Source organism: Oncorhynchus masou, chromosome 24 (genome assembly GCF_036934945.1).
Source record: "Oncorhynchus masou masou isolate Uvic2021 chromosome 24, UVic_Omas_1.1, whole genome shotgun sequence".
In the NCBI taxonomy this organism is placed as follows: Eukaryota; Metazoa; Chordata; class Actinopteri; order Salmoniformes; family Salmonidae; genus Oncorhynchus; species Oncorhynchus masou.
This window is the reverse complement of record NC_088235.1, coordinates 23,039,624-23,052,290: the sequence shown is the minus strand read 5'-3', so window position 1 is coordinate 23,052,290 and position 12,667 is coordinate 23,039,624. Positions and strand designations below refer to the sequence as shown.

Below are 12,667 nucleotides of genomic sequence, written 5' to 3'. Positions count from 1 at the left end.
GTCTCCTCATTGAAAACATCCGAAGTTCTTCAAAGGTAAATGATTTTATTTGAATGCTTTTCTTGTTTTCGTGAAAATGTTGCCTGCAGGAATGCTAGGCGTAATGCTATGCTAGCTATCAATACTCTTACACAAATGCTTGTGTAGCTATGGTTGAAAAGCATATTTTGAAAATCTGAGATGACAGTGTTGTTAACAAAAGGCTAAGCATGTGAGCCAATATATTTATTTCATTTCATTTGCGATTTTCAAAAATAGTTAACGTTGCATTATGCTAATGAGCTTGAGGCTATGATTACGCTCCCGGATACGGGATTGCTTGACGCTAGAGGTTAACTAACATATTCCTATCAATTGTAAAAAAAAAAATACAAATATTGACTCATTATGACGTTATAACTACTTACATTTGATTCCCCCGTAATGTTTTGTCAGCCATTGTTGCTGAAGAAAGTCACCAGGGACGGGTAGCTCGAGTCAATTTCATCATTGGAACCACGGGATATGATTGGTCATGTAAAAACCTTGAGACCCAAATGCTCTAAGTGCTCTAAATCCCCCTTGTGGTGGTCTGGAGCAATGAAACCGTGACGCTGTGTACCTCTAAGTAATGTAAGCTCACAACTTTTAAAGGAGGAACCACTGTAAGGCAACAAAATAGGAAAAATGATAATGGGGTGAATACATTTTGCTGTTCAAAAGTTTGGGGTCACTTAGAAATGTCCTTGTTTTTTAAAGAAAAGCAAAAAAAATAATCCATAAAAATAACATCAAATCAGATCAGGAATACAGTGTACACATTCTTATTGTTGTAAATGACTATTGTAGCTGGAAAAAGCTGATTTTTTTTTATAGAATATCTATATAGGCGTACAGAGGCCCATTATCAGCAACCATCACTCCCCTGTTCCAATGGCATGTTGTGTTAACTGATCCAGGTTTATCATTTTAAAAGGTTAATTGATCATTAGAAAACCATTTTGCAATTATGTTAGCACAGCTGAAAACGGTTGTCCTGATTAAAGAAGCAATAAAAATGGCCTTCTTTAGACGAGTTGAGTGTCTGGAGCATCAGCGGGTTCGATTACAGGCTCAAAATGGCCAGAAACAAAGAATTCCTTCTGAAACTCATCAGTCTATTCTTATTCTGAGAAATTAAGGCTATTCCATGTGAGAAATTGCCAAGAACAGAACAGCACAAACTGGCTCTAACCAGAATAGAAAGACTGAGCAAGAGGACAAGTACATTAGAGTGTCTAGTTTGAGAAGCAGACATCTCACAAGTCCTCAACTGGCAGCTTCATTAAATAGTACCTGCAAAACACCAGTCTCAGTGAAGTCAACAGTGAAGAGGTGACTCCAGGATGCTGGCCCTTACCCTCTAATCACTCTGAGTGACAATGATTTAGCCCACTGCAGTAAATTTAAGAACGTCTTGAGGTTCTGCTCGCCTCAGTTAGAATACTTTATGATAAGCTGTAGAACATACTATTTACCAGGAAGGATTTTATCTCTATTTTTCGTAGCTGTCTATTTACCACCACAAAACAATGCTGGCACTAAGACCACACTCAACGAGCTTTATAAGACCATGAACATACAAGAACATTTTAATCCAGAGGCGGTGCTCCTAGTGGCCGTGGAATTTAATGCATAAAAACTGAAATCAGTTTTGCCTAGTTTCTACCAGCATGTTCAACCAGAGGGGGAAAAAAATCAAAATTACCTTTACTCCACACTGAGACACGTGTAAAAAGCCCTCCCTCGTCCTTCATTTGGCAAATCTAACCATAACTCTGTCCTCCTTATTCCTGCTTACAGGCTAAAATTTAAACAGGAAGTCAGTGAAGCGCTCAATACAGAAGTGGTCCGATGAAGCGGATACAAAGCTACAGGACTGTTTTGCTAGCACAGACTGGAATATGTTCCGGGATTCATCTGATGGCTTCATTAATATGTGCATTGATGACGTTGTCCCCACAGTGACCCCACAGTACATATCCAACCCAGAAGCCATGGATTACAGTCAACATCCACCTGAGCTAAAGGCCAGAGCTGCTGCTTCCAAGGAGAGGGACACTAATCTGGATGTTAATAAGAAATCTCGCTACAATTTACGATAAACCATAAAACAGACATAGCTTCAATACAGGACTAAGATCGAATCCTACTACACCGGCTCGTCAGATGTGGCAGGGCTGGCAAACTATCATGGATTGCAAAAGGAAATTCAGGTGCAAGCTGCCCAGTGACACGAGCCTACCGGGCGAGCTAAATGTCTTCTATTCTCGATTCGAGGCAAGCAACACTGAACCACGCATGAGAGCACCAGCTATTCCAGACCCCTGTGTGATTGCGCTCTCCGTAGCCAATGTGAGTAAGAGATTTAAACAGGCTAACGTTCACAAGGCCGCAGTGCCAGGGGAATACCAGGATGCGTATTCAGAGCATGAGCTGACCAGCTGGCAAGTGTCTTCAATTACATTTTCAACCTCTCCCTGACCCAGTCTGTAATACTTATAAGGCCATGAAGTGCTTTGAAAGGCTGGTCATTGCTCAAATCAACAACATTATCTTATAAACCCTGGACCCACTCCAATTCTCATACCACCCCAACAGGCCACACATAATGCAATCTCAATTGCACTCTACACAGCCCTTACCCACCTGGACAACAGCAACACCTACGTGAGAATGCTTTTCACTGACTACAGCTCAGCGTTCAACACCATAGTCACCTCAAATCATATCAAATTTTATTTGTCACATGCGCCGAACACAACAGGTGACCTTACAGTGAAATGCTTACATACGAGCCCCTAACCAACAGTGCAGTTTCAAAAAAATATGGATATGAATAAGAGACGAAAGTAACAAGTAATTAAAGAGCAGCAGTAACATAACAATTGCGAGACTATATACAGGGGGGAACCGATACAGTGTCAATGTGCGTGGGCACCGATTAATTGAGGTAGTATGTAATGTAGGTAGAGTTATTAAGGGAGAGGTTGTTATCCTGGCACCACACGGCCAGGTCTCTGATGACCTCCCTAATGGCTGTCTCGTCATTGTTGTTTGCACTGTTGTGTCATCAGCAAAATTAATGATGGTGTTGGAGTCATCCCTGAACGTGCAGTCATGAGTGAACAGGGAGTACAGTAGGGGACTGATCACGCACCCCTGAGGGGCCCCTGTGTCGAGGATCAGTGTGATAGATGTGTTGTTACCTACCCTTACCCCCTGGGGGCGGCCTGTCAGGAAGTCCAGGATCCAGTTACAAAGGGAGGTGGTTCGTCTCCGGGTCCTTAGAATATTGATGAGCTTTGAGGGCACTATGGTGTTGAATGCTGAGCTGTAGTCAATGAATAGCATTCTCACATAGGTGTTCCTTTTGTCCATGTGGAAAGGGCAGAACGGAGTGCAACAGAGATTGTATCATCTGTGGATCTGTTGGGGCAGTATGCAAATTGAAGTGGGTCTAGGGTTTCTGGGATGATGGTGTTGATGTGAGTATTACCAGCCTTTCAAAGCACTTCATGGCTACAGACGTGAGTGCTATGGGTCGGTAATTATTTAGGCAGGTTACCGAAAGTGTTCTTGGGCGTAGGCACTATTGTGGTCTGCTTAAAACATGTTGGTATTACAGGCTCGGACAGAGAGAGGTTGAAAATGTCAGTGAAGACACTTGCCAATTGGTCAGCGCATGCTCGCAGCACACGTCCTGGTAATCCGTCTGGCCCTGCGGCCTTGTGAATATTGACCTGTTTAAAGGTCATACTCACATCAGCTGTGGTGAGCGTGATCACAGTCTTCCAAAACAGCTGGTGCTCTCATGCACGTTTCACTGTTATTTGCCTCAAAGCAAGCATAGAAGTAGTTTAGCTCATATGGTAGGCTCGTGTCACTGGGCGGCTCTCGGCTGTGCTTCATTCTGTAATGGTTTGCAAGCACAGCCACAGCCGACGAGTGTCAGTGCCGGTGCAGTAGGATTTGATCTTAGTCCTGTATAGACGCTTTGCCTGTTTGATGGTTCGTCAGAGGGCAAAGCGGGATTTCTTAAAAGCTTCCGGGTTGGAGTCCCGCTCCTTGAAAGCGGCAGCTATAGCCTTTAACTCAATGCAGATGCTGTCTTTAATCCATGGCTTCTGGTTGGGGTATATACATACAGTCACTGTGGGGATGACGACACTTATCGATGAAGCCAATGACTAATGTGCTGTATTCCTCAATGCCATCGGAGGAATCCCAGAACATATTCCAGTCAGTGCTAGCAAAAGAGTCCTGTAGCTTAGCATCTGCTTCATCTGACCACTTTTTGATTGATCTAGTCACTGGTGCTTCCTGCTTTAATTTTTTCTTGTAAGCAGAAATCAGGAGGATAGAATTATGGTCAGATTTGCCAAATAGAGGCTTCATTAGATATCATGCAGCTGTTGTTTACAAAAAATAAATAGTCCGCCGCCCCTTGTCTTACCAGACACCGCTGTTCTATCCTGCCGGGACATCGTAGAACCAGCCAGCTGTATGCTGATATTGTCATCATTCAGCCACGACTCCGTGAAGCAAAATAATTAACAGTTTTTAATGTCCCGTTGGCAGTTTAATCTTCCGCCTATCTCGTCGATTTTATTCTCCAAAGATTGCTTGTTTGCCAGTGGAATTGAGGGTAGTGGGGGTTTATTCGATTGCCTACGAATTCTCAGAAGGCAGCCCGCCCTTTGGCCCCTATTTCTCCGCATCCTCACAGATCACGAGGATCGGAACCTGTTCCCGAGGAAGCGGTATATCCTACGCACCGGGCTCATCTGATTCGTGAAAGGAAACAAAGGATTCTGCTAGTCTGTTGAGAGAAATCACAGTCCAGATGTCTAGAAATTATTTTCGGTCATAAGATATGGTAGCGGCAACATTATGTACAAAATAAGTCAAAAAATAAGTTACAAACAACGCAAATAAACGAACAAAAAAAACACAATCGGCTGGGGACACGTAAAACATGCACCTTTTTCTCTTTACCTCCTCCAAGCTAATCAGTAAGCTAAGGACCCAGGGACTGAACACCTCCCTCTGCAACTGGATCCTGGAACTTCCTGATGGGCCACCCCAGGTGGTAAGGGTAGGCAACAACCCATCCACCACGCTGACCCTCAACACAGGGGCCCCTCAGGGCTGCGTGCTTAGTCCCCTCCTGTACTCTGTTCACCCACGAGATTTGGCATGGGTACCCAGATCCTCAAAAATGTATACAGCTGCACCATTGAGAGCATCCTAACTGGATTGCCTCACCACTTGTATGGCAACTGCTCAGCATCCGACCGCAATGGCGCTACAGAGGGTAGTGCGTTTGACACAGTACATCACTGGGTCTGAGCTCCCTGCCATCCAGGACCTGTCAGAGGAAGGCCCTAAAAATTGTCAAAGACTCCAGCCACCCAAGTCATAGACTGTTCTTTCTGCTACCGCATGGCAAGTCTGGGACAAAAAGAAACCTTAACAACTTCTACCCCCAAGCCATAAGACTGCTGAACAGTTAATCAAATGGCCACCCAGACTATTTGAAATGATCCCCCCCCCCTTATTTTATTATTATCTATATTTTTTTTTGCACAGACTTTGCTGCGTAGGCTCAATGTACACTCAGTGGACTATAACCACACACCCACACATATTACACTGACAATCCAACACACACACAAACATGGACAAACACACAAAACACACACACACATACATTCACATTCCTTCACACTCTTCTCACAACCAGATTGGTCAGACGGAAAGCACTCCTCAGTAGAAGGCACATGACAGCCCTCTTGGAGTTTGCCAAAAGTCACCTAAAGACTCTCAGACCATGAGAAACAAGATTCTCTGGTCTGATGAAACCAAGATTGAACTATTTGTCCTGAATAATAAGTGTCACATCAGGAGGAAACCTGGCACCATCCCTACGGTGAAGAATGGTGGTGGCAGTATCATATTGTGGGGATGTTTTTCAGCGGCAGGGACTGGGAGACCAGTCAGGATCGAGGGAAAAGTACAGAGAGATCCTTGATGAAAACCTGTTACAGAGCACTCAGGACCTCAGACTGGGGTGAAGGTTTACCTTCCAACAGGACAACAACCCTAAGCACACAGCTAAGACAACGGAGGAGTGGCTTCGGGACAAGTCTCTGAATGTCTTTGAGTAGCACAGCCAGAGCACGGACTTGAACCCGGTCGAACATCTCTGGAGAAACCTGAAAATAGCTGTTTAGTAACACTCCCCATCCTACCTGACAGAGCTCGATAGGATTTGCAGAGAAGAATGGGAGAAACTCTGCTAATACAAGTGTGCCAAACTTTTAGCGTCATACCCAATAAGACTTGAGGTTGTAATGGCTTCAAAAGGTGTTTCACCTCAGGGTCTGAATACTTATGTAAATGTGATATTTCCTTTTTTTGTGTAGATTGATGAGGGAAAAAAACAATTCATTACGTTTTAGAATAAGGCTGTAAAGTAACAAAAATTTGATAAGTCAAGGAGTCTGAATACTTTGCAATTGCACTGTATCTTCGTTATTGTTATATTTATATTTGTTTAGTTTATATAGCAAATTTTTCTTACTTACCTTTTTAAAACTGCATTGTTGGTTAATTAAGGTGTCGTAAGTAAGCATTTCACGATAATTAAAAAAAAAATGTTGACCTTTATTTTACTAGGCAAGTCAGTTAAGAACAAATTCTTATTTTCAATGATGGCCTAGGAACAGTGGGTTAACTGCCTGTGCATTCCTCCATCCTGATGGTAATGATGTGATTTGATCCACGGGCATCCGCGGGGTGGCATGGGGGCCGGGAAGGACCCTCCTATTGCCTCTCCTTTTGTAGGAAGGTCAAAAAGGCAGGGGGCACCACCTGTATTGTGGGGGCATCTGGCATTAGTAATACAGCCCTGTGTAATGTTCTCTGTGGTATCTGTCCTCTTTCTCGACCAGTGAGCTGTGCACCCTTGAAGCACTGCCCAGGCATTCTCATGCTAATACACAAATGGCTGACAGCAGATGGGAAACATTTGGTTCTTGTTCACTTGTAAAGTAATAATGTGCCTGTTACCATTATTTTACTTTCTGCTCTTCCGCTCCCTATTATAAAAGAGAGAGACAGAAAGTTTACAATGAAGGCCATCTTCTTAGGTGGCCTGACGCAGAGAGAGGGTTGAGTTTACGTGTGACTGTTGGGAAATGGAAAATCTAAGGAGAGTGAAGGAGAGACAGTCCCAATCATTCTCAGGTTGACTCAGTGGGAAAAAAAAATTTTTAGCTCCAGAACAAGGGTAAACCACAGTCATTTAATTATACTATAAGGAAAATGTTAACAATGACTTAATAAAACTGTGTGTGTGTGTGTGTGTGTGTGTGTGTGTGTGTGTGTGTGTGTGTGTGTGTGTGTGTGTGTGTGTGTGTGTGTCTGTTTTTGTTGAACTATCCTTGTGGGTACTAAAAGACATTCGGATAAGTGGGGTAATTTTGTCGTTCCCCATGAGGTAAAATGCTATTTTAGGTTTAGGGGTTAGGTTTAGGGTTACAATTAGGGTTAAGGTTAGGTATAGGGTTAGGAGTTAGGGTTAGGTCTCATTTTAGGGTTAGGGGTTAATGTTAGGCTTAGGGTTAAGGTCAGGGTTAGGTTAAGTGTTAAGGTTCGGGAAAATATGATTTTGGATGGGAATCAATTATTTGGTCCCTAGGAGCTTAGCAATATGTAACTATGTGTGTGCGTGCATGCCACGCTCCTGTGTGAAAGCCCTTGAGAAAAAGAGAAATTGTACCCTCCCTACTGTGATTTTATTGGTTGCTGACATCACATAGGCTACCTTTGCTAAAAGTTTAAGCAGACTAATTGGCTGAAGACATGACATTCTTCCTCTCTGATGTTTTGCAGTAGTTTGATACAACAACCGCAATGTGGAGTAGACAGAGGTGCTGAAGTTACCATTGCCTCTTCTCTTTGACCTGGCATTACACATGGACATTTGATTTAAACAATAAACAAACAACCTACGTGTCATCTTTTAGTCGTGGCTAGGCTACTTATAATACTGTTATGTTAATAAAGGATTCGTTTTATGCGGGACTGCCAGCCTATATAAACAAAATTTGACATTTAGAATTGCACTGCATATTCGACAGTTTTTATTTTATGTTGACATAGACTTACACTATTATTTATTATAGAGTACAGCTCGAGCTCTGGTACACATGTGAGGGTTATTTTGGTGTGATGCGTGTGCGAGGTCTAATTCTCTGCTGGATGCGGAGCGAGCTCAGGTAGCCTAAGAGCAGTCCTCTCTATTTCTTAATGGCAAGACCCAAGAATGTTTGCTTAGCATGGCTGTGGCTCCTGAACCGGCGACCCAAGGACCGTTATGGCTTTTAGAACAGTCTATTTGGATCCCCTGTCCCGAAGCATTTTTAAAAAATTCGTGGTTATGCTGTGTTCTCTCCTCACCTCCATGTACCTCCTCCACTGCCTCACGGACCGCTGTAGCAGCATGCCCACGCCGGTGAAAGCCTCCAGCCAAGTCGTGGGCTTTTTCGCATCGGAACTACAAGACTTGATGTCGCTGAGGAGGAAAAGACTGTTAAAGAAATGGACCACGGAGTCCAAGGTGCGCTTGAGCTACGAGAGCGCTGACGACACTGAACGGATCTCTAAGGACTCACGGTTCGACGATACTGATAAGAGACAGGTTTTGTACGAACCGGGACCTCAGGTGGACAGCGATAGTGAGAACCGGGAATTGCCGCGTGATATCCAGCTTTCATTGGATGACATCGTTTATTCGAAGAGATTGTCACACCGGTTTACAGTGAAGACGGGAAGTACCGGTAAACTCAGTCCACTTGGAGAGGGGAGAAAGGAGCTGCCCCAGGCGCTGATCATCGGGGTGAAGAAAGGAGGGACGCGCGCGCTACTCGAGTTCCTCCGCGTGCATCCAGACATCAGAGCCGTGGGAGCCGAGCCGCACTTCTTCGACCGTTACTACGAGAACGGACTGGAGTGGTACAGGTAAATGTAAAGAAAAAAAACCATTAAATATAGGTGAAATAATTATACTTTTTATTGTTATTATTATTATTATTAGTAGTAGTAGTATTAGTAGTAATATTATAATATTATGTGCAGCCTATGCCTTATATATACTTTTCCCAAACTACCTGCTGAGTTAAATAGTGTTTGCTGAAAAGTTTTCAAAGTTGTGCTGTTAAATGCAACGCCAGTGCTTCTCGCTGGCAACACTTGTTCACCATTGGGATAATACAAATGGCCTCGGTTTTATAGCATGCATCTTTGCTATTACTTCATTGCATTTTCTATTTGGACAACCTGGTGCTCTATAGTTCTACTTTATTCAGCTGTTCAACCAGTGTCAATGTTGTGGGAAAGCTCTTATCACACCAAAATATATCTTATAATTCACTACGGATTCATTCGATATTTACTGTAACCTAAAATGAACACTGCATAGTTATAACCTAAAAACTAACGAGATGGTTGTCCTAACCAATTATATATTGTTTACATGTTCATTTGTAACAGTAGTTTACATGAGCCAATCTAAGCAATAAGTAAATATTTTATTAATTTATCAAAACTTATCTTGGTGAAATTCGTTAAACGAATCTACTGTCGAGGCTTAATGGCAGAGCTCTGCTATGATACCACCTTGTAAAATGTATCGAAATATATGACTATTAACATAAATTAGGACACTTTCGATATTAAATAAAGTATATACATCCAATGTAAAAAATTGACCTAATTGCTGTCTTGTTAAGAATTTAAAAAAATATTAGATTTTTTTTAAAACATACAATAGAACAACTGTTTTTCATAGGCCTATTCAACATCACCAACAGTTGAACTGGGAGCTAAAAGTAAACATTTTCAATTTCAAGGATTATATGGAAAAGGCCCAGATTTAAGTAACAAGTAAAGTACCGCTTCCAAAATGAGTAGCACTTTATTATCCTGCTGATGGAGTAGGGTCAATGTCTGACCTGAAATAAATATTCTGAACAAACTCTAGATACATATAATTACACACAGACACTTACTTCCCCTCAATCCCCTCTTCTTTGAGAGTTACCGTATTTTATCTCACTTTTCTCTCTCTGTGCTAAATTGATTTGTGATTGATTTTTATCAGTAGTTTCATGTTCATGTGTGTGTGTGTGTGTGTGTGTGTGTGTGTGTGTGTTCTCTCTCCAGGGGAGTCTCTCCCCTCTCACTGTGTCTGTGTGTAACGAGGCATTGCCGACACTGCAGCTCTGTTAGTAAGAAGGATTAGGGTTGTAAGAAGGATTAGGGTTATAATGAAGGGTTACCTGAGTGTCTCCAGAGTTATAATTCGCATTTTGATTGAGTTAACACCAAGCAGCTCACTTTAAAAGCCTGGAGAATCTTCTGCTCTCACCCGGGCCCCTCCCTCTAACTCCCCTTCCAGCCTCAGCTCCCTCTCATATATTAGCACTCCTACCCTCTCCCCACACACAGATACATCCCTCTTTGTGACTCTCTGAGAGTGAATAGTCTATATTTTGGCCATCACTCTTTCTTTCTTTTCAAGAAGAGCTACAACAACGTGACTGACTAGTCAACCTGAGGGAGTAGATCTGCTGTGCGGAGGACAACTCCTGTCAACTCTGTTACAGGGAGTCTGAGAGGGAGACCCTTTATTAATGGTCTTTGTGTGTGGACGCTTTTGATAGGAAGTACTAAAAAGCTCTGGAAATGTTTTCCTTCTCTTTTTTTGTCTTTTGAACTGCTGAATGGAATGGCAAAAAACAAAATCCACAGATTATATAACAGACAACAATTTGATGAATGTGTGCAAATGAATAAGAAATAAGGAAACACACGGACCCTGCGCTATTCATTCATCCTACTTGTCAAGACACTGTTAATTCATTCCACTTGTCAAGACACTGTTAATTCATTCTACTTGTCAAGACACGGTTAATTCCCTCTACTTGTCAAGACACTGTTAAACTTGTTATGGCTGCAATCCCCCTATCGGGATAAGTGTCATCAACAACCGCTGAATAGCATAGCGCTACATTCAATAAATATTACTACAAATATTTATATTCATGAAATCACAAGTGCAATATAGGAAAACACAGTTTAGCCTTTTGTTAATCCACCTGTCGTTTCAGATTTTGAAATTATGCTTTACAGTGAAAGCAATCCAAGAGTTTGTGTAAGTTTATCGATCGCACGACAAAACATTAAGTACACTTAGCATCAGGAAGCTTGGTCACGAAAATCAGAAAAGCAACCAAATTAATTGTTTACCTTTGATAATCTTCGGATGTTTTCACTCACCAGTTACACAACAAATTTTATTTTTATTCCATAAAGATTATTTTTAGATCCAAAATACCTCAGTTTGTTTGTTGCGTTATGTTCAGAAATCCACAGGAAAGAGAGGTCACGATAACGCAGACGAAAATTCCAAATAGTTTCCATAATGTCCACAGAAACATGTCAAACGTTTTTTTATAATCAATCCTCAGGTTGTTTTTAAAATATATAATCGATAATACATCAACTGCAAATGTCTTTCACTGTAGGAGAGGGAAAAACAATAGCTGTCCAAATTCTGTTGCGCGAGCAGAACTCATGTGACCACTTGACGCGATGTTATCGTTCTGGCTCATTTTTCAAAATAAAAGCCTGAAACTATGTCTGAAGACTGTTGACACCTCGAGGAAGCTATAGGAAAAGGAATCCGGTTCATATCCCTTTAAATCCAGCAAAGGGAGGCTATGGAACAAAATAGAAGCCACTTCCTGTTTTGTTTTTCCTCAGGGTTTCACCTGCAATATATATATTTTTTTAATTTTACCTTTATTTTACTAGGCAAGTCAGTTAAGAACAAATTCTTATTTTCAATGACAGCTTAGGAACAGTGGGTTAACTGCCTGTTCAGGGGCAGAATGACAGATTTGTACCTTGTCAGCTACGGGGATTTGAACTTGCAACCTTTCAGTTACCAGTCCAATGGTCTAATCACTAGGCTACCCTGCCGCCCCAGTATCAGTTCTGTTATACTCACAGACAATATTTTGACAGTTTTGGAAACTTTAGAGTGTTTTCTATCCAATACTAATAATTATATGCATATATTAGCAACTGAGACTGAGGAGCTGGCCGTTTCCAATGGGCACCTTTTCAACCAAGCTACTCAATACTGCCCCTGCAGCCATAAAAAGTTAATTCCTGCTACTTGTCAAGACACTGTTAATCAGAGGTGTGGACTCGAGTCACATGACTTGGACTCGAATCAGATTCGAGTCACAAATAAGATGACTTGCAACTCGACTTTGATTTGAACACAACTTAAATTGGACTTGAGCCTTTTGACCCGATCCTATAGTATACTCCATCACATAATATACTCCATCTCATACATAGTATACTATATCCATAATATACTCCATCACATGGTATACTCTATCCCATAGTATACACCATCAAAAAGTGTACTCTATCCGGTATTAAACTCTATTCCAGTGTATACTACATCTCATACTTAGTATACTCCATCCCAATCTTAGTAAACTCCATCGATCCCATACTATTCTGTATCCCATAGTATACTCCATTCCATAGTATACTCTATCCC

At 41.8% G+C, this 12,667-nt stretch overlaps 1 protein-coding gene across 1 annotated transcript in view; it reads left to right on the top strand.

Annotated features, from left to right (window-relative positions):
* The first annotated feature begins 8,248 nt into the window (after window positions 1-8,248).
* LOC135511919 (heparan sulfate glucosamine 3-O-sulfotransferase 3A1-like) overlaps window positions 8,249-12,667 on the top strand; it is a 77,740-nt gene continuing 73,321 nt past the window's right edge. Inside the window, exon 1 of the mRNA XM_064933439.1 lies at window positions 8,249-9,045. Coding sequence (XP_064789511.1) covers window positions 8,402-9,045 — 644 coding nt within the window. The 5' untranslated portion in view covers window positions 8,249-8,401. The remainder of the gene's footprint in view (window positions 9,046-12,667) is intronic.